Here is a 25362-nt window from a genome sequence, read left to right as displayed (position 1 = left end):
TTTCTTTCTTTCTTTCTTTCTTTCTTTCTTTCTTTCTTTCTTTCTTTCTTTCTTTCTTTCTTTCTTTCTTTCTTTCTTTCTTTCTTTCTTTCAGAACATGATTTATAATTTTTTGATGGAGAGTATAGTTAGCTAACGTCTTGCTCTGTTAAACAACTTTTTCATGGATGTTGAACTTTTTTGTAACACCAGGGTGAACTCCCACACTCATCATTTTATTGGCGCTGCAAGAATTTGGACTGTTGTTACTCTCAGTGATGCCAAAAATGTTTGATTTCTGGGAAATGAAGAAGAGTTTGACATCATTAGCTATTTCTGCGTCTAGACTTATGAAGCTGATTGGATCTACAAGGCCAATCAACCTATAATTTAATTATTCAATTATTCTTACCAATTACATGGAGACATTATTATATTTAATTCAGTTTTCATAGTTGAATATTTGCTTCCTTATACCATTTGGTTGCCATTTTTTTTAAAGAATAAGAATTTATTACAGTATTGCCATTTACAATAAAGTTTACGTTTTTTACATTTTAATTGCTTGGATAGAAACTAATCAGTAGAACATGTGTGGCTACATTGTTACTAATTCAGGCTCTTTTATAGGGATGGAGGACTGAAAAGGGCAAAGGTTAAAGATACCTTTAAAGAAGAGCAGCAGAAGTTGTACAGTAAAATGCTGGTTGGCACCCAGGAGGACCGCAGCCGCTCCTGAAGGACCTTTATGGAGATGGACTGGCTCAAAGCTGGGCACCTCTTACTGATTAGGCGATCAGCAGCGGTCCTTTTCTGTCGGAGCCCCTGGACTGGAAAATTCTGTCCCTGATGTCAAAAGTACTCCATTTGGCTTCCTCGGTCACTGCCTCAGCCTGGCATGTTAAGTTGGCTTCGCTGTTACAGGTCATTCTGAGTCTGCTGCCCTGTGTTGGAATAGCTTGACCGAAGCCTCGCTTGCATTAGAAACGGAGCAAAGGAGAGTCTTCCTTGGTGGCAGTCTTTTAAGGAAAAGTGTTTATTTTTGTTTGTTTTTTTCTTTTTCACTTAATCGTTTTATATTTTGTTTTTAAGATTTTACAGTCATGTTTTTATGTTATGTTTCCGTTTCAGACTTGATTATACCTGGGTGTATAAAGGAGTTATTGTAGATAAAAACTAAATTGTTCTAAAGCTGAAACCTGTGACTGACTTGGGGTTTTTCATGACCGGCTTGTACCCTTGATTCAGGGCACAGTGCCAGATTTTGTTACATTTCAGATATTTTTATGGGCTTTTTTCCAAGATGAAAAAAAAAACTTGTATTTTAAGCATTGAGTTTTACATTAAGACTTGTATCAACACATGGCCACTGTAGGAGCTGCGCTTGAGACGTGTTCCTGATATGCTGTCTGTGACTTCTTTTCTTTTTTTTCTCCTCTCTCCACTGAATGTGCAAGTGCTCACATTATGAAGTGGAAAATGTGCACCCACAGTTACTCTGATGGAAGTCTGTAGATTTAGACACCTATTCTTCTTCCAGCTAATAATGTATAACTGGAAAAAGGGATTATTAGGAATTTCGTCAGCATTGTTCCTGTAAGGCTTGTGTCACGCAGGTAGCGATGTAAAATCATAACAGTGGGTCTCTTCACTAAACACATAGATATAATGGCAAATAACAAAAAAAAATACTCATACACCTTTTAAAAATACATCTTTTCATTGACTTCCTGCCATTGCAGTGAACAGTGGCTAGTTTATTTTAAGTAAACTCTAAAAGCTATTGTGTTTATCTGCCCCGCCTCACCAATGACCTTTTTCCTAACTTAGCAGCCTCAAGGAGGTTTCATGAACAGACTGCAGCTTTACTTTGAACTCAAGAAACTTGGTGGACGGCCTCATTGGTTTCTCCCTGGGACCTTTGTCTCACTGGTCTGCTGTTATCAGGGATAGTCGTTTTAGATTATGTCAAATCATTTCATAAAAATAAATGTTCAAGAATGTTCACTACTTTTGACTTTGTTTTTTTTCCCTATATCTAATGTTTATAAGTATTGCCTTGACTTGCTGTTGTTTTCTGTCTTTCTGGATAGTTTTTCGTTGTGATGCCTCCAGTCTGGCATCAAGATTGGAATCTTTATTTTTCTAGCACTGTATTCTTGCATTTATTCCCTATCAGGGTTTAGTGCTAAGGATCAGTGCGTGAATGTACAGCACATTTGAAGAGATTTAAACATGTGATTACCTGAGATGCTTATGTGTGACCTTAAACAAGCCTTTCATTCTTGAAAACCCTGCAGTGTGGTTGATTTAAAAAAAAAAAAAAAAAAACTCTGCAAAGGCGAGTCGGCCAAAGTTCCTTCACAGTGATTTGAAAGACATTGCCAGTAATCACACACTTGATTTCAGTTCGTGCTGCCAAAAGTGGCAAAACAAGTTATTAGGTTTACACTATCTGTCACACAGAGCCAGATAGGTTTGGGTAGATTTTATCCCTTAATTTATTAAGTCACGATTTTAAAACTGCATTGTGTGTTTTGTCATTATAATTGTCCCACGTTAAATATTTTTTTTGACAGTCTGACACATGTAACTGTGACAATTATGCAAAGAATAAACCAGGAAGGGGGCAAATATTTGCTGAGTTTCAGCACACAGTAGAGTCAGATGTCATAAGCTCACTTTTAGTCTGATACCTGCTCATGATATGCGTCCAAATGACTAAAGCATTTATTCTTAGAAGTGCTGATATAGGGGATAAAACAAAAGACAGACCTGTTTTAAAGTAGATTGAATAAGAATTTTGAATGCATAAAAAAAAATCAAAACATCTTGATCTCATGGGTGTCGATTGATGGAAAGACGATAAACATCAGCTATTTCTGGGTCTAGACTTATGAAGATGATTGGCTCTACAAGGCCAATCAACCTATAATTTAATTATTCAGTTATTCTTACCAACTACATGGAGACATTATATTCAATTCATTTTTCATAGTTGACTATTTGCTTCCTCGTACCATTTGGTTGCCCTTTTTTACAGAATAAGAATTTATTGCAGTATTGCTATTTATCATAAAGTTTATATTGTTTACATTTTAATCGCTTGGGTAGAAACTAATCATTAGAACATGTGTGGCTACATTGTTTACGAATTCAAGCTCTTTCATACGGATGGAGAACTGAAAAGGGCAAAGGTTAAAGATACCTTTGAAGAAGAGCAGCAGAAGCTGTGCAGTAAAATGCTGGTTGGCACCAGGAGGACAGAATCGAATTTGAGATTATTGGAACTTGACAAAATGTGGAAAACTTGACAGTTCAGTTTTATTTATAAATCACCACAACAGTCGCCTCAAAGCACTTTACATTGTGCCCCCTTAAAAAGAAGAAATTGGTGTCAGTGGGAATGAAAATCCCCCTTTTAACAGGAAGAAACCTCTAGCAGGACAAGGCTTAGGGGAGGACAGCCATCTGCCATGAGGGGAGGAAGACAGGACAAAGACGCACTGTGGAAGTGAGACAGAGATGAACAACAACCACAAGGTCTGAAAACTTTCATACTGCACTGCCTCATCCAAGAATCCAATAAACCACTTCTTCCTCCTTTCAGTGAGGCGTCCTTCCAAACCATTTGATTGCAATAGCTTCAAGTGGATTCGTTGATGCGGGTAAATAAAGCACACAGTGCTTGGAGGAGGAGGAGAAAGAGGAAGCAGACAGCGGCTTTTGATTGTGTAACCCATGCCTTGGTTGAGTAGCTCACTAACAACATTACGGAGTGCCAGAGTCCAACCCTGCCACATGGCACACATCCATCGACTCCAAATAAGTCTTTTATAGCTTCTGGCTCCACTGGAAACTAAGGATGGGGAAATGTTGTTATGCTGCTGTGGTGATGAAAAGATACTGGAGAAGGCGGGTTTTCTAAAGAAAAATGACTAAAGTGGAAGTCATGCATCTGTTGGCACAGGACTGCACATTACAGTGTAGTTAATGGTGATAGCAGCAGGGTATAATCACTGATCATACAGCTAAGGGGAAGTGAGATTAAGGCAAGATGTACCTGTTATATAATTTGATTGTGCGCTGAAGAAAAGCAACCTGCCCCAAGTGAAAAGAAGTGCTACACAGGGAGAAGATCACTAACTTCCTGTTTTGTGTCTTTAGACAACGAGACTGTGGTACGCTGATTTGCGAGTTTAAAATCCTTTCAGGTGTTTTTTTTTTCAACAACAAAAACTTTATGTGGTCTATAAATTACATGTTAGGTTATAACACCTCACAAAGCATTGTTGTAATAATGTAATGCTTAGTGTGGTTCAGGAGTGGTTGCGGTAAAAGCTAGCTGTTTTGTACAGCAAGTCGTGTATGTATGTATGTAAAGGTTTCTGTGACATTCAAATGCTGTGAGATTACCTCCAGGTGATTTTATTATTGAGTGCTGGTTGGCTTATCACTGATAAACTTGTATTGTATTTTATTGAATACAGCAAACCAGCAGCGATCGGAGCAAATGGGCGGAGCGCCAGGAGTTCATAACGCAACACCGCCCGCTTGCAGAAGGCTCTCCGAGGGTTTGTCAGCAACAGATGCCCAGTCCAGGCAGCTTAAGAAGCCCTTAAGAACCTACTAGTCCAATTAATCCCGAGGAGGCGGAAATCCACACGTCTGAACGGGCAGTTACACAAACTTGTTACCTGCTCTCTGACTCCACGACGATGATGAAGACGAGCGCCTCTCTGCAGGCGTACGTTAACCGTGCGACACCGAAGCCCGCTATCAGCAAACGATTTGGACCAGAAGCGGGAAGGCGTCCGTGAGGGATAGCTGCTAGTCGCGACTCAGATTCTCTCTCAGACACTCACACACATTATAAACCTCGGTAAGCTCCTGCAGAGTTGATCGCAGGCCTGCATGAGCATCACTGGCGACGCTGCTGCTGCTACTACGGAGTTTCCTCGGGACTGCTCGCGTCGTTAACATGGAAACGTTCACCGGTGTGCTGCTTGTCACCGCAAACGTCGGCTCACTCTTTGACAATGTAAGTAGAACGGCATCACAATTAAAGTCACACCATACTTAAGGTACAGTCAGAGTATTATATAAACGCTAATAGGCTTAAGTAAGCCGGTAGGAGGGTGTAGGGTAGGAGGCAAGTTTTTTTTTTTTTTTTTTTTAAATATTGAATCGGCTACATTGCTAGCTTACATCATAGGTATAAGGATGTAAGCAGTGAGCTGAGCTCTTCTGGTGCTTTATGTTTTTTTTGTTTGTTGTTGGGGCTTTTCGGTAATTGACGTACATTTGCCTCGTAATGCGACGCTTTCAAGTTACCAAGCAATGTTTCCTTGTCAGCTGTCAGCAGCAGATACTGTTAATTAAAAGGAAACAGTCAAAGTTGACTCATAATTAGACAGGCTACCTGTTGGACGCGTCACGTGCCAGACTGGACGGGTGGCTGCAGCTCAGGTGGTAGAGCAGGTCACCTACAAATCGTGAAAGGTGGTGGTTCAATTCCAGTCTGCATGCCAAGCATCCTTGGCAAGACGCTAACCTCAATTTGCTCTCCGATACATCCATCGGGGTGTGAATTTTAGATAGAAAGAGCGTGCTTTTCTTAATGAGGGAAGCTACTTTGAGTGCTCAGATAAAGTAGTTAAATCTACCAGTCCTATAAGAACCAGTCCTTTTACCGTTTACCAAATCCTTCTGAACCTGTCTGCAACACCCAGACATGAACAATAACAACACACAGGTCAAATAAATGTTGTCATTCAGAAGTGTTTGTTTTTTTCGTTTACAGTTATGCTTGCAATTAAATTATACATTCATACTGATAATAAATAGTGAATAGACCTCTTTAACCCTCGCCATGTTGACATGAAGTAACAAATTGCCCTTATAAATAAAATAAAATAAACAACAAGAGTGCAGTGTAAACAGGTGAACGAGAAAAAACAAAAACACCACCACCAACACAATACTGTGCAATTTACATGCTGGAAAACTTTGTAAACTTTTGATGCTGTTTGATAATGATCAGCTCAGCATCTGTGCACACACATGTACAAACCTAATGATCTCCATACACACAGATGCATACACAATGCAGTGCATAATTCACAGAACAAAACATCAAGTTGCATTGAGTGTTGGGCATAACTCATTCCAAAGTAAACTAAGGTCAGCAAAGGTTTAATAGAGGATTGCAGGTTACATAAAGTTTATAACAGATTTAGTGTAGAAGTTGATTTATTGCCAAGGATGTTAACTCATTTGAGTTAACATCCTTGGCATCCTCTCAGTCTGCAAAGGTAGCCGTGCCTTTGCAGGAGTCCTCCAGATCCTCTATGAGGGTAATGAAGTTGCTGCCTCTCAGATTGCAACCATACTATTTCTCATCAATCCCAGGTGTAAAATCAGTGCTTATGATGTCACTACTGGGAAAGTGTGTTTGTTTTGTATTCAGTAGTCAGTTTATAGCAGCCTTATAAAACTGCGGAGATTTAGAGCGCCATGGTAGCTCTATGAGTCTGTAACAGCCCAGTCTCACTTTTTTGCATGTGTCCAAAAACATACAGTAAAACTACCTTTTTAAACACAAGATTAAATAATTTAAACTGTAATTTAACTGTCCCAACGGGTTCCAGCTCTTTCTCTGTTTTACCTCGGCTTTGCTTAACTTTCAGGGAGGAGAGCTCTTAGACTCATGGAAATTTGGCTCAGGACCCGTTTCCGGTTGCCAGACCTTGCTCCAATGAAAACATGTCAGGTCCCATTGTGGGAGATATGTAAACAGATGAATATCTTCCGCGGTGGACTTGAACTTTTCCACTTACTTAAGTTAAGCCCTCTCATTTCTATAAACAAACATTCCTAAATTATTCACCCAACTTTTGGGTGAGAGCAGGACCTGCAGCACAAGACAGAGTAAATCCTTTTCCTTTGCAGTTCTGGGCTGGCTGAGTGTCCTGTTAGAGCAGCTCAGCATATGAGACATTAAAACTCTCACCGATATTTACTGCCATCTTGGCTACCATGTTTATTACTGAGCTTGTGTAATGACTAAATATATACTTATTTATATATTTTCCCTTGTATAAAAACAAATGCCTTCATTTTCAGTCATTCCCAGCTGACATAGGACGGGATGTGGTCACCACTCTGTGACAAGACCAATCAACTTAATCAGCCTGTTTAATTCAATCAATCAACCAATCAATCAAAATTTATTTCTATAGCACACTTCACCCGTTGCCTACTGGTGGTGGTCAGAGGGCCCGGTGGCGCCAGTGTCCGGCAGCCTCGCCTCTGTCAGTGCGCCCCAGGGTGGCTGTGGCTTCAATGTAGCTTGCCATCACCAGTGTGTGAATGGGTGGATGACTGGATATGTAAAGCGCTTTGGGGTCCTTAGGGACTAGTAAAGCGCTATATAAATACAGGCCATTTACTATTTAAAAAGACCACAGCTTCACACAAGTGCTGCAGTGCAGATTACAACAATAGACAAAGAAAAGAGTTTAATTTCTACTATGCCTGCTGTCTGACAGTTTGCTTATTGCTCTGGTCAGAAAGAAAAAATAAAGTGTCCAACTGGTTGTTGTAAGTTTGCCTCATCCAGTTTTTAACATTGTCACGTCTATAGAAAGTATAAATTAAAAGTATGTCAACTAAATGCAAATGTATTACAGCTGGTGGACAGAGTGTTTGGAGCAAGGCTGACGTGAGAGGAGTCCTATCGGTCACAATGGCTGAGTCGCTGTTATCCCTGGCATGCAAATGCACTATGCAAAGTCATTTCTCAGGTGCTAGGAAAAAAAATGGCCTTGCAGGAGACTGCATATTACTCTGCGCCTACTCTGGGCTGTAAATCCAGTAGTGTCACTGTAAGAAAGTACATGATCAAAGTTGGTATCAATTGATGAACTACAAGACTGAAGATTGTGGCAAAAGAAACAACTGTTTTACCTGGTAGTACCAGCTACTAGCTATACAAGTTAACAAAACATGACCTTAAACAGCAACAACAAAATCATGGGATGAAAACAGAATTTTATTTGATGAGATGGGTGGATCAGTATTGTCAGGGTACAGCACCTCACATGTAGCATCTAAAATATCTGCCTGCTTTTCTAAACCTGGAAGCACTGAACCTGTTTGTCTTCTTTAGCTGTGTATAAGGCTTATCTGCTGACTTTTTTGAGTAACATTTTACTATTAAACCTGAATATCAACTGTCTATGAAAAAAGACACAGACCTTCATAGATGACAAGCTGATGTTGGCTGGACTGCAACAGGTGCAGCTGTACTTGTACATGGCACAGGATAATGTTTCCAGGAAATCCCTAATGTTTATGTTAACCTGCTCAGAGTTTGAGATGACTTCCTGACTTCCATTTGAGCTGATTATCCATTAGCTGATATGGCAGTGCAATTTTAAATACAGAAGCTTTTCTTTGTTTTGCATTAATCTGAGGTTTCTACTTCTGTCCTTATGCCCCTTCTGTTGGGCAGCATAAATGAGCAAAAATACATCATCATTTGATCATCATTTATGGACTCCATGTAAGAATTAGGTGGAATATTTGAAGCTGCAAGTTATGTAACTCTTAAGCATTAAAAAGAATTTGACCATTTCTGTCACATTTACTAGTCACTTATTTATTTTTATTTTTTTTTACTTCAATTTGCACTTGTAGCTCTGTGCATGTTTCTATGCATTTCTCTGTAGGGGACTTCTGTTGTCCCCTAGAGAGATTGTCCATATATCTTTCTTTCTTTCACTCAGTATCATATTTGATCAATAATCGCAATCTTTCGGGCATAATTGTTTTTTCATAGGACGATGAAATGAGCATTTGCAACATTAAGTCAATGGGTTTGAAAAAAAACAAACATATAACACACACCTTATATGCTAGATAGATCAGGCCATGGACTGTACGACTAATCTGGCACATGAAATATAAACTATTGTGAACCAAGTGCCCTGTTAGAGTCATACATAGCAGTAAAATAAAGAAAAAATAATTGTATAAAATAAATAATTAGTTTATTCTAACAGAGGTCTGTGACATTTTCTTGACTGCAAAATGTAAAGCAGTATATTTAAAATTAAGTGTACCCTTACTGCTTCCATAGCAATTAAGTAGGGAAGTAGCTGCCAGGTGCTGCTAACTAAATGAACTTGATTAACTGATCATCAGCAAGTGTGAGCACCTTTATAAAAGAAGATGTTCTGGCATATGTTAACAAAGACAGAAAGACACCAGCCATGATCTTGAAATGAAATGCAATGAAATTGCAAATGAAAAACCTAAGATTCTTAGGTTTCAGATTCTACAAGCCTCAGTTAGAATGTTAAATGTTAAAATTCATGACAGTACAATTAAAAAAAGACTGAACAAGTACGGTTTGTTTGTGTTGCCAGGAGAAAACCTCTCTGACAAAAACATGACAGCACAACTTTGGTTTGCAAATTTGCATCTCATCAAACCACAAGATTTCTCAACCAATGTCCTTAAGAAAGACCAGACCAAAATGAAGATGTTTCGCCATCCACAGCTCCGCATTTGACAAAAACCAAACACAGCGTATCAGCAAAGACCTCATACAAGTTGTCATGCACGGCGGTGGAGGGATGATGATTTGGGATTCTTTTGCAGCCAGAGGTTGTTGGGGGACTTGCAGTGATTGAGCAATGAACTCTACTGTATGCAAAAGTATTCTAAAGTCAAATGTGAGGCCATCTGTCTGACAGCCCAGATTGGGTCATGCCGCAGGGGAATGATACGGTGGCCCTGAGAGGCCAAATGGAATGCAACTTCAGAAAACACTTGCAAAAAGAAAAATGCTGCAAAAAGAAAAACACCTGCAAAAAGAAAAATGCTGCAAAAGCACACAAAACACAATGGAAATGTTTCTGGGGAGACAATAACCTGACTGTGTCACTACCCGATCCGTACCGGAAACCCGATCCGTACCCCGCATGCGCGAAAGGTGTCTACTTTCGGTCGAAGCGTTTTACGATAGTTACGGGTCAGAGTATCTGTTAAGATGTTAGGAATAACAAGTATCTCTTAAAATGTTTCCAATAATGAAACATTTCAGTATAATGTAGACAAAAACGAAAAAAAAACTGTGCACAGTCGGACCGTACAAATCGGGTCTACCCGATCCGTACCGCGCATGTGCAGGGGTTTTCTTCTTCTGTTCGTTTAATGGCAGTTTACTCCCCAGTGTACGAGGATACTGCCACCTGCTCGCCAAGCGAATGAACCCTATTGTAAACTGAATTAGCGTCATTACAAACGTGTGTTAAATTTGATTTAGTGATAGTTGAGTGTGTTTATGCTTTTCTGTGTGGAGAGGATTGATTGGAATAATGATGATGATGTCCGCTATTAGGGCTGGGCCATATTATACCGTTCACAGTAATACCGGTATAATGTTAGGAAAATGAAATATCGCGATAGAATGGGAGTAAAACGCGCATGCGCAGTGCCTTTGTTTTCATAGCACATGGCCGATTGTTGAGTGAAACAGATGAACCAGAATTGGTTTGTAAAAATGGTGCAACTTCAGTGATGTGGAACTGGATTGGTGTTTGTCCGTCAGATACACAACAAAGCACATTTTTTTGCAGAACATGCAAGCGGCCGTTGTTATTGTCGTATTTGTCGGACTAAGATGCTCTTAAATCTGGGAGTAATCTGGGTCCTAAACTCTGTATGCTTCAGGTCAAACAACACTGCAGCATCACTGAGAGTTAAAACCTGTCTAAATTCTTTCATCTTTAATAAAACGATCAGCATTGCTGCTTTACCAGGTGTAACTATGAAGTTTAACTTCCAGGCATCCATGAAAACAAAAGTTATTACATTTAACGGAGTTAGAAGTTAGCAGGAAGCTAGCGGAAGTTAGCTCGCTAGTTTCGCTAGTTACCTAAGCATGATATAGCATGTTCTGACTGAGAGATTTCTGAAAAAATTCAAACGTACAGCTCTGCTATCACTTCCAACATAAATGAAGACAGGAAACTAAACAGCAGTGACGTTTGTAGGGTTACTGAAGTTGGGCTAGCTGGTATATAATGATGTGCTACGTGATCGCTAGCGACACAGCTATGTTAGCATAACATAAACAGTGAAGCTGGAGGACGAACACTAACACTTTTCCACTTATAAAAGTTAACGTGAAGGTTCCTCATGGTTAGAGACAAATGCAATCGCATGGCAGGATGCTGTAAACGGACCAAACTTCAGTCAGGAGAACAACTGAGATAATCCATCCACAATACGAGGTTAGTCATTAATATACTGCAACAACATGGGAATAGAGCAGCTGCCAGAGAATTCAACATTAATGAATCAATGGTACAGAAGTGGAGGAAGCAAGAAGAATGAGTTTAATAAAGTTTGATTTATCTGACTGCTTTGTTTCGCTTAATGTGCCTTATAATCCCGTGCACCTTATGGTCTGAAAAATACGTACTGCACACTGCAGTTTAATGTTGCAAAGCACCTCTTTTTAACTTCAGTGGATATTATACATGGTTATGCTCAGGATATGTCAGCCCATTTCTACTGGAAATGCCTTTTGGTTATACTTTCAGCAAGGAATTTGCATTTGCACTGTTACATTTTTCTAAAGCTTTAATGTACATAAAAACCAGCTTCTTGTTTAAGTGAAAATAAATGGAAGGTTGTCTTTTTGCGCTAGTAATGTTGTGGAGTTGTATTTTGTCTCCCATCAATTATATCGTCAGTTATATCGTTATCGCAAATTTTCATATATATATCGTGATAAATATTTTTGGCCATATCGCCCTGCTCTAACCGCTATCACTGTCAATTGTCAGTAAACACTTCATCTGGCTCATGAATCTTTACGTGACACATTACAAAGTCTGTATTATTAACTCTGTAATTAGGCGCCATTCTTCTTATTTTACGGCGCTGTTGTTCAATCGGGGAATGCTCTCTGTTGAGGAGAAAAGCATGAATTTGTTTGTATACGGATTATCCATTGTTTAAATGTCCCGGTAGTCGAAAAGGAGGCAGAGCTGTTGAGAAATGCTAGGTGCTAACTGGGCGCTAACCGTATCATTCAAATATATTGAATGTCGCAATGTTGGCAAAGTGACGTAAGATTTGCGCATGCGGGGTACCGATCGGGTTTCTGGTACGGATCGGGTAGCGACAGGCTGTATCCCAATTCAGGGTTTGCAGCCTTAACGGTCCTCAAGGGCCGCGTAAATAAATAAATAAATAAATTGTTATTTATATAGCACCTTTCAAGACAGATTCACAAAGTGCTGCACATAAGATTACAAGTCATAAAAATATTTAAAAAGAGAAAATAAAACAGGCATAAAATACGTACTGAAAGACCGCTGAGGCCGGAAGTGCGAGGCTTGTAGGCTTGTGAAATGGGACGGTCTAGCCTCTGTCGCGCTGCCCAGGTTGCCTAGCAACCATGATACTAACAGCTGGAAACGTTTCATACAGCTTTGTTTGACAGAAATGAAGGAGAACATATTTTGTACATTTGTTTCTACATGAGCTTTTGTGTGATTTGATAAGGCTGAGACCACAGGACTGTATAACATGATTGTTGGGCTTCATTTCTGTACTGAACAGTCATTTAAGATTAGCTAGTAAATAACAATTAGCTAATGTTGTTCATGAGACTAAAGTCATCTCACTTTGGTAATGTAAATATAATATGGCCAATATTATAGTTATTATATTAATCATTATTAGTTATTACAGCAGTGAGTTTGAACTCCGTGTCAAATACTGAGCTTCAGTAAAGATTCAAGTTGCATTTATTTATATTTCCTATCACCTTAAATCTTCTCTCAAAGACAAGTATCTTTGACAGTGTATCTATAGATGTATTATATATAAGAGACAAATATTGTTCTTTTAATATGTTGGCATTACTAAATTTGTCTCAATGCTTACATATATGTTTAAAAAGAAAATGTACGAGCTGTGATAACTGTTTCTGATAGAATGAAGAGTTGACTGATATATTAAATATTCCTTTATTGGGTGAGAAAATCATACCATGTCATAACTGCTTTAAGTCATACAGAATAGATATCAGAGCCTTCAACAGGCTGACTTCTGCTAAATGGGTCAAAATGGGCAGAAAGTCTACAAACACATAACATTCTTATAGAATATGATGTAACACTATAGATCAACTTACCTCAGAATATATAAAGCATATAAACAATTACAGCAATATGATGCAACAAACACAGCAGTACTACTAATGTAAAATTCTCAAAGCTTCATAGAACTGAAACAAACATTTATTTTTAGCTCCATTCTGCTGCTGATACATACTTTAAGTTTCTGGACATTAAACTTGTTGCTGCCTTTCGTAGTGTGTAACTTGAAGTCCCTGAGTACTTTCTCCCACACTGAAAACACTGGAATGATAAAATTATTTGAACATTACCTAATAAGACTGATTCAGGACAGACAATTAGTTATTTTAAACTTTTCTAGCAGTCCTTCACAAACAGGGAACAGTCTGTCTATTCTCTCCATCTGTCAGCTGCTGCTGGCTCTTCCTCCTCCTCTTCCTCACACACTGCTGAGTTTGTCCTGGTGGATCATCAGGGGTGCAAAGCCTCACAGATGATGTGCAGCAGTGGGTCCCTCAGTCTGTCCTCACTCTGGACACTTGCAGTTGTCACACATGGAAATCAAATGTGTGATAAGCTGCAGGATTCAAACACAAGTGTAACTTATAAATACATGTTCATACTTTTATTCCACAATCAGAGAGAAAGAAAAAGAGAGAGAGTGCAGGACAGACAGACAGGTGACAGTGTTTGTGTTATTACCAGTGCTAAACAAGAAGAGTTCCCAGATGGTACAGTGGACACATGTGTGACTCCTGTGATTAAAGCATCTTTCTTTCAGCTTAACGAGTGAACCGTCAGCTCGTTCAAACACATGTTAAAGTTCGTTTGGCTTGACACCACCGAACAGAGGCAGCAATATAACATAGCTAACATTAACAGTGCAGTGAATCCTGCTTGTGCCGTGATATTCAGGACTGCAAACCGAGCAGCATCACTGACTTTCAGCCTGTTGTGTTTGTGGATATATGACTGACTTTAATTATCCACAAAATCATCAGATTCTCTGTAAGATTACGGTCGACTATCGAACGGCGTATGAAGGCTTTAAAACAAAGTAAACGCTGAAAGTACAAACATCGCTAATGTCACATAACTTTGCTGGCTGGTGGCCAACAGTAATGTTTTAATATTCTTCATTATTAAACATTTGCACATAAATAAGTGACATAATATTCAGTACTTACTTTTGAAAGTTTACTCTTTGGCCGCCCTGCTTCCACTTCTTTGAAGTGTCTCCCAGTCCCAGTGCACTTGTTAGCATGTTTTGGTTCGTGCAACTGGTCCGTCGGGTTATTGTCTCCCCAGAAACATTTCCGTTGTGTCTTGTGTGCTTTTGGAGCATTTTTCTTTTTGCAGGTGTTTTTCTTTTTGCAAGTGTTTTCTGAAGTTGCAGTACGTTTGGCCTCTCAGGGCCATCGTAGAATGAGCCCAAGCAAAGCAGCAAATCTCCACAATGATGTGAGAGACTGATAAAGTCATAAAGATAATGATTACTTTAATTTCCTGCTAAACGTGCTCCTACAAGATGTCTACTTAGTTTCTCACACACTCGTTCTGCATTTTGCTTTAGTTTTTCACTAAATAATTACACAGTGTAATATGTAATGTGCAGTTGTTTATGAGGGATGGTATTTAAATAATTTTTGAACCTGCTAAGGGCCAGATGATTTTTTTTTATTTTGTCCCAATAAATGTCAAAACTGAGAGAGAGTGTTATTTTATTTATTTTGTTATTATATTTTATTTTGACTGCAATATTTTTAGTCCTTTAGCTTTGAACATTTTAAATGGTTGAAGATTAGACTAACCCTGTTTCTTTAATTTGGTCTACTAATGACATAAAGCAACATTTAATATCTTTAAAACATATTAATTAGTGGGCATGGTAATCATGGAGCAATTCAAAAATAGATGATATCATACTTACATAATAATATCATAATATCATACATACATAATTGTCCACAATAATACTGTTATCATGGCACTGTGATAATTGAGACATTGCAATAGCAGTGATATATGATTATATCTGTGCAAGTGAGGGAGAAAATAACATTTAAAAGGAAAAAACATGAATTAAATATCTATTGTGTTGTCAGTGTTATGAGTTTCTTCTTCTTCACTGCAAATTGGTTAACCTCTGCTGCCTTTAGCCTCACGATCTCTGAAATTTAAATAGGGACATCATGTTCTCATAGATGATGAAAATGGGAAAGTAAATATTGTCCATTTTTGACACCTACAAATAAAAAACCTATGAAAAAAATTATGATTTCCAGATGTACTGAAAAAATGTGTTGATCTGAGCCCAAATTATATATATATATATGTTTGTTTGTATGTTTTTACATTTCATAGGTCGGTGAAATTCAAAGTGAATGGTTAAAACAACTGTACAAGGTAAGCTTGAGCTTCTGCATGTTGCAATAATAATATTACAGATTTCAGAATGTGATATTTCATGTTTTTGGGTTGTTTTTTTTGGGGGAGTATGGCCACTTCTAGGAAGCGAAACCTGTGTTGGTTCTGTCCACTGTTCTATTATACAGTTGTAAATACTGATAACATATCTGCAGAAGGACTAACACCGATAGTCAGTAATAGTAAACCTTCACCTGGCCTCCATTCATAGATGTAGTGTTGAAATTCAAAAATCACAATTAAAAGACCAATCGAGACAAACTGAATGGTCAAATATTTAAGATGTGCTGATTGATTTGCATTGCCCACACATTGGACATACTTTGTGTATCTTGTATTTCAAATTAAGAGTCTTCCCTAGAGAGAAATCTTTAATTTTTTAAACTGGATTAAATTATGAAACATTTGCAGGAACATTCTGTGGAAAACGCTAATGTTTCGAAGAGGTTTTATGTTAAGAAATTACATCCTTCAAGCAGCGACATGTGAGGATGATGATGTATAGCAGATGAAGAGGGATAGGCAGTAAGAGATGTGAGAGACATATGGTTTCATGAAGTCAGTCTGATGTGGTTACATAGATTTACGGAAGGAACTACAACTCAGCCGTGTGCATGCATGTGCGTCATCGGTGCAATCCAGTACTTAAACTGATAGCATTACCAGCCCTTCTCTAAAGGACAGTTGCCTTCATCCTGTAACAATCATTATTGACCTTCTACACCCCTCAGTGCTCTTTAGTGTAAGCATGTACGTTGCACTGAGACTGTTTGCTTTGCTTTATAACAGACTATCCAGAGCTACAAGCCACAGTTTGTTGCCCTGCACTTCCAGGAGGTTGGAGGAAAGGACTACATGTTAAACATGGGCCATGCAGAAAACTTCTTCTGGTAGGATTAATATGCTGATTATAATGCATTTCGCCATTTCCATTGATTCATTGTTGTCAATTAAACAGTTCCTTATAATGTGTCAAAAAAATGAAAACCATCTACGGTTTGATGTCATTCAAGAAGCGAGAACCAGTCAAGTCATTACATCTTTATTTAAAAACATAACATTAATTGATGGTTGTATAGTTGTAGTCAGAAGACTCTTAGTTCGTTAGATCTGTATACAAAGAAACCTCCAGTGCAGTGATCATACTTTTTTGCTCTGCTGTTACCAGGACCCTCGAGTCCAGTGAAGAAATGAAAGACTTTGACAGGTCTTGCATTTATGTGGACAACCAGTTCAAAGTAGAAGATAGCTTCACGGTAAGAAACACAAAAACGTCTCATACAGAGTAGTTGCTGTGTGTTTCCACTAGATGGAGTTCTCTTACATGTTAATGCGCAATGATAACTGGATGCATTCAATGCACTCTGCTGGGGAAAATCAGAAGTTTCTGAGAGTGACGCAACACAGTGAAACAAAAAACGTGCTTACTGACTCCAGATTGCATTGCAATCTTTTATTTCATTTATTTTTTGCTGTGTTTTACTGGCATCTATTTAAAAGCGTGAGTGTAAACACAAAACATTATTTTAGTGTCTATGCTGCAATATGCAGAAAATAGGTTTAAATGTTAAAGACAGTTGCATATAATTGCATTTTTGCTTGATGCAATGTGCATGAAATTAAAGGATTAAAACAATCTTTAAAATAGACTTTTTCATTTGATTCAATTTTACATGATGGATTATGCAGAAAAAATAGAATTAGGGTGAAAAGGTCTATTGTGTTATTACATATTGTGTCATGTTTTTTAAAAGTAACTAAGTAATAAAGTAACTAATTACTATTGAAAATAAGTAACCAGTAAAGTAACAGGATTGCTTTCTTGGACAAGTAATTAGTCATTATTAACTAATTACTATTTTCAAGTAACTTGACCAACACTGGTTGCCACAGACTGCCCAAACAGACTTTTCTGTGAGTCTAACTGTTATTCTGATCATCATGTTAAAGATCAGGACATTGCAAATAAAATCTGCTGAAATCTGAACATACTATAGTAGTACTTCCTAGCTGGAGTCAGTTTTCAGTTCACTGCAGAATGTTAGATGTGCAAAACAACAGCCTTGTGTAAGTGACATTGATCTCAAAGATGAAGCACAAAACAGCGCTAAAGCTGTTGCGCAATATGAGCACAGGGAGAGGAGGTGCTCTTAAAGACAGGTCTGTTAAATCTCATGCTGCTCCCGGCATTTCTTAATGTCATGAGCTGAATCCTTGGTCTTTTGTTGGAATGCTGTTCAGTCACAGATTAAGCCTCATCGTCCACACCTTTTATGAAAGACGTTTTCTGTATGCACCTTCTTTTTTATTGTCCTCATGTAATACAAACAAGTTTTTAATATCTTTCTTAGAAAGTAATGAAAATGATTTCTTAAAGTTCACAGTGGCTCTTAACTGGTTCAACAGTATTAGTTTCCTAGAAATTTTGCCCCTAGCTGGAAGTGCAAAAGTTGTGACTCACCCCTCATTTTTTTTATTTCACTTTCGAGGAACCAGACTTTCTTGTAATTTTTTAAAAGTTGTTTGAGCAATGGTTCTCCAGGTTTTCTGACGAGCTTTTAAAGTTTTTCTTTAACCACTGGCTGCTTTTTTGCTTATTTTCAGGCCAGTCAGGGCAATGTTTTTGTTTTGTTTTTTTGTTAAGCTTCTTAACACTGGCCTATGAATCATTCAAGATTTTAAAAAGCCATGAAATTCAAGGGATAAGCCCGTGTTATGGACAGCTTAGCAAAGAACCAGTTTTAAATTGTAACTTTAGGCACTTTGTTACTAGCAGCCTGTTGCAATCATACTATTTGTTTCTATTTTTGTATCAACAAGTTGAGTCCGAAAAAGCTATGAGCCAAAAACATGTCTCAGCATACTTTGTAGAGAGGAAACTGAAGAGTCAGGCAAAAAATCTATATACAGCAGATCAACAGCATCTGAAAGTCAAATCATTTAATGTTATTTATATAGCTCTAAATCACAACAAGAGTTGCCTCAAAGCCCATATATTGTAAGGTAAAGACCTTACCTTGCTTCAAATGGATATGTCAGTATGTACAGAGGTCAGGAGAGAAGAACAACAGTGAGTGTCTACTGCATCTGTAAACCAGGGGGAGGCTGGAACTGCATTTTGGCCAGTGGTATTGGGCAGATTTTGGGCTTCTGCATTACTGAAGCAGTGTGAGATCATCTTGACAGAGAGCAAAACAAAAGGCAGCCAACATCCAAAGAAGAGCTTTGAATGTCCTTCAAGAAGCCTGAAAAACTATTCCTGAAAACTACCTAAAAAAAAAAAAAAACACAAGAAAGCGTGTCTAAGAGAGTTCAGGCTTTACTGAAGAATAGAGGCGCTCACACCAAATATTCACTTTCAAGCTGTTTGAATTGTTCAACCTGTTTTTTCCATGCATGTTTGCACATTTTTCAATAAATCGCAGTGCCTTTTTCCCACTTTCTTAGCAAAACGGAAAGAAAGGACAGTCAGCTCAAGACTTTTGCACAGTAGAGTGTTTTTTAAAGTATTAACCCACACTCCTCCCAGGTGATACCCTCACGCTGAACATTTGACAGTAGGGGTCAATGGCTGCATCTGTAGACTGAAGGTGCGTGAAGTAAAAAAGGGGAAACTCAATGGCCAGGTGAGAGTAGAGACAGGCCAAAGTCAATACATTTAACTCTAGATTAAAACTATTGATCCCAGCCTATTTGTACACAATAAATAAAGTGTGTTGGGGGCAGAAGACAGCCGGGACTAAGTTTCCTCTGCACTTGAGTGTTTGCACCCCCCGCTGTTTGCCCTGGGAGGGTTGCAGCCACCCCACCCCACCTAATGCCTCATTCTCATTTCGTCGGTGCCACCTGCATTGATTTTCAATTTGTTTCCCCTTGGCTGCGATCATCAGTTATACGGCCATGAGAGAATTTGGGGAGGGGTGGTGGGTTCTCTTTTCAGAGGGGTTGCAGAAGCAGAGGGGGAAGACTTGCATGAATTCCCAGTACAAATGGTGTTTTGATAAAAAATCACTTGTAAGTCAATATTTTTTTATTAAACTGTGCACAAACCTGATTGATGAAGATAGGTGTTTGGCAGAGTATGTGGAGGAAAACGAGGAGGGAAATGTGCCTCTGTGTGCGCCGACGTGTGTGCACATACTTTACAGTATATAACATTGTTACTAATCTAGCATAAACAAAGCGAAAAGGGTTGGCCATCTCATGTTTTATGAATTGTTAGAGTACATTTCTAATGTCCCAATTTTGTGAAAAAAGTGCCAACATAACTTCAGTGGGATCTGACTTCCTTCCTGAGTCTACAAGCTGCTATACAAGTTAAGGACAATTTCAGACTCGGTTAAATAACTCATTGCTTAAATCTTCATTCAGACAAGTTGGTCACCAACTGCAGTTCGCAGACAAACACGGAGACATATCTAATTTTATTTATTGTGGACAACTTTGGCACTGAAGATAAATGAATTCTTCAGGGAGAAATTTCTCATGTAGCGGCTGGATTTGTGTGTGTGTGTGTGTGTTTGGGGGGTGTCTGTCACCGCGGTCTGTCACGCCCTGAGCCCTCTTGAGTGCCGGCTGATTTTTCTTCAGCTCCCAGTTTGCAGCAGCGGTGTTGGCAGACAGCGGGCTCACTGCTTAATACCTTTTAAATGGTTTTAATTTTCTGTCTTTATTGATTTCACGGGCCGCGATTAATCAGATCAGTGGAGCAGGCAGTTAGTACATTAAAAATTGTCAGCCCCACGTCAGGGATGATTGGGTACTGAAGTGTGCGTGTCTCAGAAGCAGCGCGTGGATGTGCTGTGCAGTTATACGTCCTCTTGGAAATACTTTATTACTTAAAGTTTGCCATCTCTTTGGAGAGTAACAATGCACTGTGTCATACATTCCCAATGCACAAAGCATACCATGTGTTCTTGCTTTCTTTGAAGAGGATGAATGAAACCAAAAGCCTCTGCAGAACGATTAAAAGTCCAGTTTCACTATGATTTTTTTGAAGTGGTTTACCTAAAACTGATTGTAACTGCTATATCTTTTCTATCCACAGGCTTTGGGGAGCATGTACTTCATCCACAAGACACTGAAAAATATACAACAGTATGACTTTCATGGTAAAAAAAACACAACGCTTACATGGATTTCCTATTTCATCATTCATCATGTTGTGCTAAATTTAGTTTATTTTCCAAACAACGTGTTGGAACGCACCAATGGTTATTACTCAATGCATTGTTTTGATAGAATCCTCCCTCCTTTGGTGCAGTCGGTTGTGCTGTTGCAAAATCCTTGTCGGTGTTTAATTGTTGGACATTTCTCTGGCAAACTGTGCTGGCAGTTTGAAGGCTACGTCTCCTATTTGCAAAGAACTCGAATTTAAAGTGGAGCGGCTATTTTGCTGTTGCATAGTCCAGTCACGTTAGATGTGAAAAAGCTCCTCAGAAAAGCTTATGGAAGGACCATAAACATCCCGAAGCTGCCACTCGCTGCGTGGCCCGAAACGATTGTTGTTCGCCGAACACAGTCTAATGGCCCGCTTATAGATTTGCTCATCATGTATGCCCCTCTGATGAGGTTAACACCAGTTTATTGATTGCTGTTTGCATGTTTTCTCACTCTTTTACATGTCACCTCCTTGGCTCTGCCTCTCACAGTTAAGAATTTTAAAGCAGTGCTGGAAAAGAACAGGTATATGGGCTCTCTGGACAGGGTCACCACCGTGGAGAAAGAAAAATTCCCAAAGAATTTCTGGCCTGATGTGAGTATGTATGCATGACTGTGCATCTGGGTATGCCTGTCGGGAGGGGCAAACATGGGCCAAAGGAGATGTTGGGACAAATGAGTCTACTGGGGCTTTCGGGGGGCCGTCTGCCTGCTCTGACAGGGTGATGAGACAAATTATGTGCAAGAATCAATAATTATCAATTTAGCCCTTTAAAGACACAGCTCACTGCTGTTTAGTGACTCACTCCAGTTTTTCCTCTGTTGCAGTTCAAGTGGTCCAGAAAGGGCTTCATGAGGACCCGCTGGATTATACACAACCAGTACGTAACAAACACTCACCTTCACCGTGATGCACCAGCAGGGTTGAACACACTTTCATGTGTGGCTGTTTGGTGACGTTTTTGGAAAAATACATTTACAATAAAAACACCCTTGGGAACAAATATGTAGCCTGTTTTTAAAAGATTGGAAAAGCAGCGTAAAAGATTGTTATGAGCCCAAAGTCCTTGACTGACTGTCAAAGTTAAATAAATAAAAAAATGTCCCATGGGTCAATGTTCAGATAAGACATCACATCAGAGGGCTGGGTATACATTTCACTGATAGGACCTAACCTTTGATAATAATTAAAAAAAGATGTTATTAAATCATATTTGGTATGTCCACATTGGCTTTGTCCATCTTTTACAGTATTTGGTATCAGTATGTTTAAGCTCCTACAATATGGAACCATAACTGCTGGAGTTAAAGCAACTGTTAGCCACTATGTCATACTTGTTTTTAAAGCATGCTTCGGCATCCCTCAGTAAACTGAAGGTCAAATATTGTAGTTCCTTGAAGACAAGCAAATAAAATTTTACTCAGTAAACATCTAAGAGGACATTTAAAACCTACTTTGATCTATCAAAGCTGATATAAAACAAACAGTGAGGCTCACATTCAGCTGCTCCGATGACCTTGTGGTTTCTTATCATCCAGTTATTAATATCTTCTGGGTTTTGTTTTGACAAAAATGTCCTCTTTACTTCACTGGTTACACTCACAGAATATAAATAATTAATTTAATGTGGTGCTCTGTTGGGAGCTTAGACTCGGCATGTTATAGGATGGTGAGCAGGGTTTTAATTTCATAGTAGTAGTCAGTATTTGCTCTGCTGTGTTGTTACCTTGGGACTGGAACAACAGGAGCTCAAAATCTAATGTACCACAGCATCATACTGTGAGTCAACACAGCTCATTTGTGAGATGCTCATTAATTGCTTTCTGGTGACAGCCTAAGAAAAGGAGCCAGTGAACTGCACTTGTTTGTAGACTGAACATTAACCCAAGTGTGCTCATTGATAAGAAAGCTCCTGTAAATGACACCTGTTATTTCACACACAGACTCACATACACACCTATCTGATGTCAGGCTTTGGAGTTATCGGATTGTTTCCTGTTTTTTTCCCCTCCGTCTGCCACAACTCACCTTCTTTTGCCTGTGTGTGTCGGGGGTGTTTTCACAGAGGTCTAGACCTGGTAAATGTCCACCTGTTCCATGATGCCTCTAACCTCATTGCCTGCAACTCCAGTCCTTCCATTTACTCAGCCAACCGCAATAACGCTCTCAGATATGTCATCAGCAGGTGAGACTAGCAGCTGCACGCTACTGTATGAAAACATAATATTCAAAATGTGCTATCATGTAGCTCCTCTTATCCAGTGAATGAGCATTTTAACAGAATCAACACATACAAAGTACATTGGGATTAAGAATTAAAACCCTGTGTTATGGCTTAAGGTAGTATTTTTATTTTTCCAGGATATCAGACAGTCGGCAAACTGTGCTGCCTTTCTTTGTGTTTGGAGATTTCAACTTCCGTCTGGATACACTTAGTCTGGTCCAGGTATGCAAGAGCATTCATTTTCCCCAAAGTTCAAGTGTTGCAATCATGTACCAGTCTGTAATTTTGACATAAACCCTCTCGTTTGTGTTTTTTGACCAGGATTTGTCTACTGCTGCCGATGTGCAGATGGTGAAGAAGGACAGCAGTAACGAAGTGCAGAGAATCATATATGAAGAAAAGGATAACGACCACCAGGTGATTGAAACGAGAGAATCTTGTTTAAAAAAAGAAAAGCCAGAATTATCTGCTTCAAAAGTTACTTTCTCTGCCTCCTTTTCACCTCTAGGTTCTGCTTCGAATTGAGGAGAAGCTTTTTGCCTACCTGCACCAGGCGGTTTTCAGAGAGGACAATGGCAGAGCAGTAAGAACACAAGCTCACCTTTCACCCATAAAGATATCATCAGTTGCACTACTGAGAAACTCAAGGGAAACTTAGTTTGACCTGTCTTCAGAGATTTTAGATTAGATTAGATTTTAGATTCCATCAGCAGGAATACTTCAAAGAAATGACAGCGCAGTAAACACAAAAAGGGAGAAACATTAGTAGCAGTAACCCAAATTATCCCCCATGTTAAATCTGCACTCGCTCACATCATGCTTGTTTTTCATGTGTTGACGTTTGTAGTCATTTGTAACCATAATGGCTTCTGTCGCTCAGCTTTTGAAGTATGACAAAGAAGTTGCAGCCTTCCATGATGTTATTAGGGAAGAGGGCATCAAGTTTCCACCAAGGTCTGTAACTCTGCTACTTGCTGCAAATTTCTGCCATTTACTTTTCATGCTTTAAGAATTTGTTCCCCTCTTGTCTTGTGCTCAGCTACCCATACAGTGAAGAGCATGCTAAACCAACCCAGTACATGAACACTCGCTGTCCTGCCTGGTGTGATCGCATCCTTATGTCACATACAGCCCAAGATTTAATCCACAGGGTGAGTCTTTGCACAATCACATCATTTCATGATGACAAGAACACAATTTGATATAATACGTGAGTTAGCATGACGTGTTAAGGAAGCACTTTGGCAAGCTAGCCAGCCAACATTTCTAGTCAATGTGTTTTAGCAGTAGCATTAGTTAGCAACATTTTAAGGTTAACCAATTATGCTGCATGACTCTGACTCTGGTTAGTTCGTAAACCTTTGCTGATAGTGACGGGTTAATTTATCAGCCAGAGGAGTTCTAGGGGTTTAAAAAAATTAGCTAGCATTATCTATTTAAGATAGTGTTTCGCTACAATATGTAGCTTGCAGTTTGTCTGTTTTTGCAGGAAAGCTAATGTTAGCTAACAGATGGTGATACCTGTGTTTGCAAAAAGACTTCTTTTCCTGTAGAAGTCTGTGAGCCAAAGTCTGTAAAAGTCCTCCTGAGTTTTTGGGATTGTTCTGGATCATATTTTGAAATTGAGGATTAACTTTGGTGTAAAACTACATCTTCATTGCATAAGAAGTTGTCAATCACAAGTCATTAGACAACGGGCTTCGCATACTTCTCTTTCTTGTCTTGTTTGTGATGGAGTCTGTGTTGTGTGGGAGATGGTCGTTAGTTGAAGTTAGTGGGCTCTGGTTCTAAAAAAATGTTGGCTGGTCTTACACACCATTGGCACAGCATGCAAGCAGAGCATGGACGTCACTTTCTTCTGATTTTACTAGAAAATTAAGACTTTTACAAATAAATCAGCACACAGGATGTTAGAGGACACACAAATTTTTTAATACTACACGACACTTCACTCACACTGCCAATTTAAAAAAGTATTTACCTGGACACGGTTTTACATTCGTGCACACATACTGTATAACCTTTAATATGTAATGTGATGTAAATCCACTATGAACATAACCCAGCCCACACAAATGTGATACTCAACATTTAACTTAATATAATTTAAGAAGAATCTGTTCGTTATGTTTACATATAAATGATCTTCAAGTTCATTCTTCTTTTCAGAGAGACGATGGTGAGAAGAGTGTTGTTTACAACACAATGGGTCCTAATGTCTGCATGGGAGATCATAAGGTAACAGATTACATAAGCAGTGTGTTGTGCACATCAGCCATGTGGACTGACTCTGATGTGTTTTGTTTTCTTCTGTAGCCTGTGTTCTTGTCCTTCTCACTGAAGACAAATGACCACATCTGATACTTCTAAATGGTAAGAAGTTTCACTGTGTGTGTGTGTGTGTGTGT

At 38.9% G+C, this 25362-nt stretch overlaps 2 protein-coding genes across 4 annotated transcripts in view; both read left to right on the top strand.

The window, feature by feature from the left end:
- LOC102309389 (glycerol-3-phosphate acyltransferase 4) overlaps positions 1-1655 on the top strand; it is a 14188-nt gene extending 12533 nt beyond the window's left edge. For all 3 annotated transcript variants that reach the window (XM_042221194.1, XM_005922705.3, XM_042221195.1), the window contains one exon: positions 610-1655. In XM_042221194.1, coding sequence (XP_042077128.1) covers positions 610-718 — 109 coding nt within the window. In that variant the 3' untranslated portion in view covers positions 719-1655. The remainder of the gene's footprint in view (positions 1-609) is intronic.
- A 702-nt stretch (positions 1656-2357) lies between these two features.
- LOC102308882 (inositol polyphosphate-5-phosphatase A) overlaps positions 2358-25362 on the top strand; it is a 25291-nt gene continuing 2286 nt past the window's right edge. Inside the window, exons 1-15 of the mRNA XM_014333709.2 lie at positions 2358-5020; positions 15507-15548; positions 16359-16459; positions 16738-16825; positions 20617-20680; positions 21221-21324; positions 21558-21610; positions 22796-22915; positions 23092-23176; positions 23276-23371; positions 23463-23537; positions 23835-23908; positions 23994-24105; positions 25124-25192; positions 25271-25327. Of these exons, the coding sequence (XP_014189195.1) occupies positions 4961-5020; positions 15507-15548; positions 16359-16459; positions 16738-16825; positions 20617-20680; positions 21221-21324; positions 21558-21610; positions 22796-22915; positions 23092-23176; positions 23276-23371; positions 23463-23537; positions 23835-23908; positions 23994-24105; positions 25124-25192; positions 25271-25315 (1188 nt within the window). The 5' untranslated portion in view covers positions 2358-4960 and the 3' untranslated portion in view covers positions 25316-25327. The remainder of the gene's footprint in view (positions 5021-15506; positions 15549-16358; positions 16460-16737; positions 16826-20616; positions 20681-21220; positions 21325-21557; positions 21611-22795; positions 22916-23091; positions 23177-23275; positions 23372-23462; positions 23538-23834; positions 23909-23993; positions 24106-25123; positions 25193-25270; positions 25328-25362) is intronic.

The sequence above is a fragment of the Haplochromis burtoni genome, unplaced genomic scaffold, assembly GCF_018398535.1.
Source record: "Haplochromis burtoni strain Fernald_Lab_line unplaced genomic scaffold, NCSU_Asbu1 Contig_62, whole genome shotgun sequence".
Taxonomy (NCBI): Eukaryota; Metazoa; Chordata; class Actinopteri; order Cichliformes; family Cichlidae; genus Haplochromis; species Haplochromis burtoni.
Note: the sequence above shows the minus strand (reverse complement) of the source record. Positions and strands in the feature narration are given on the sequence as shown.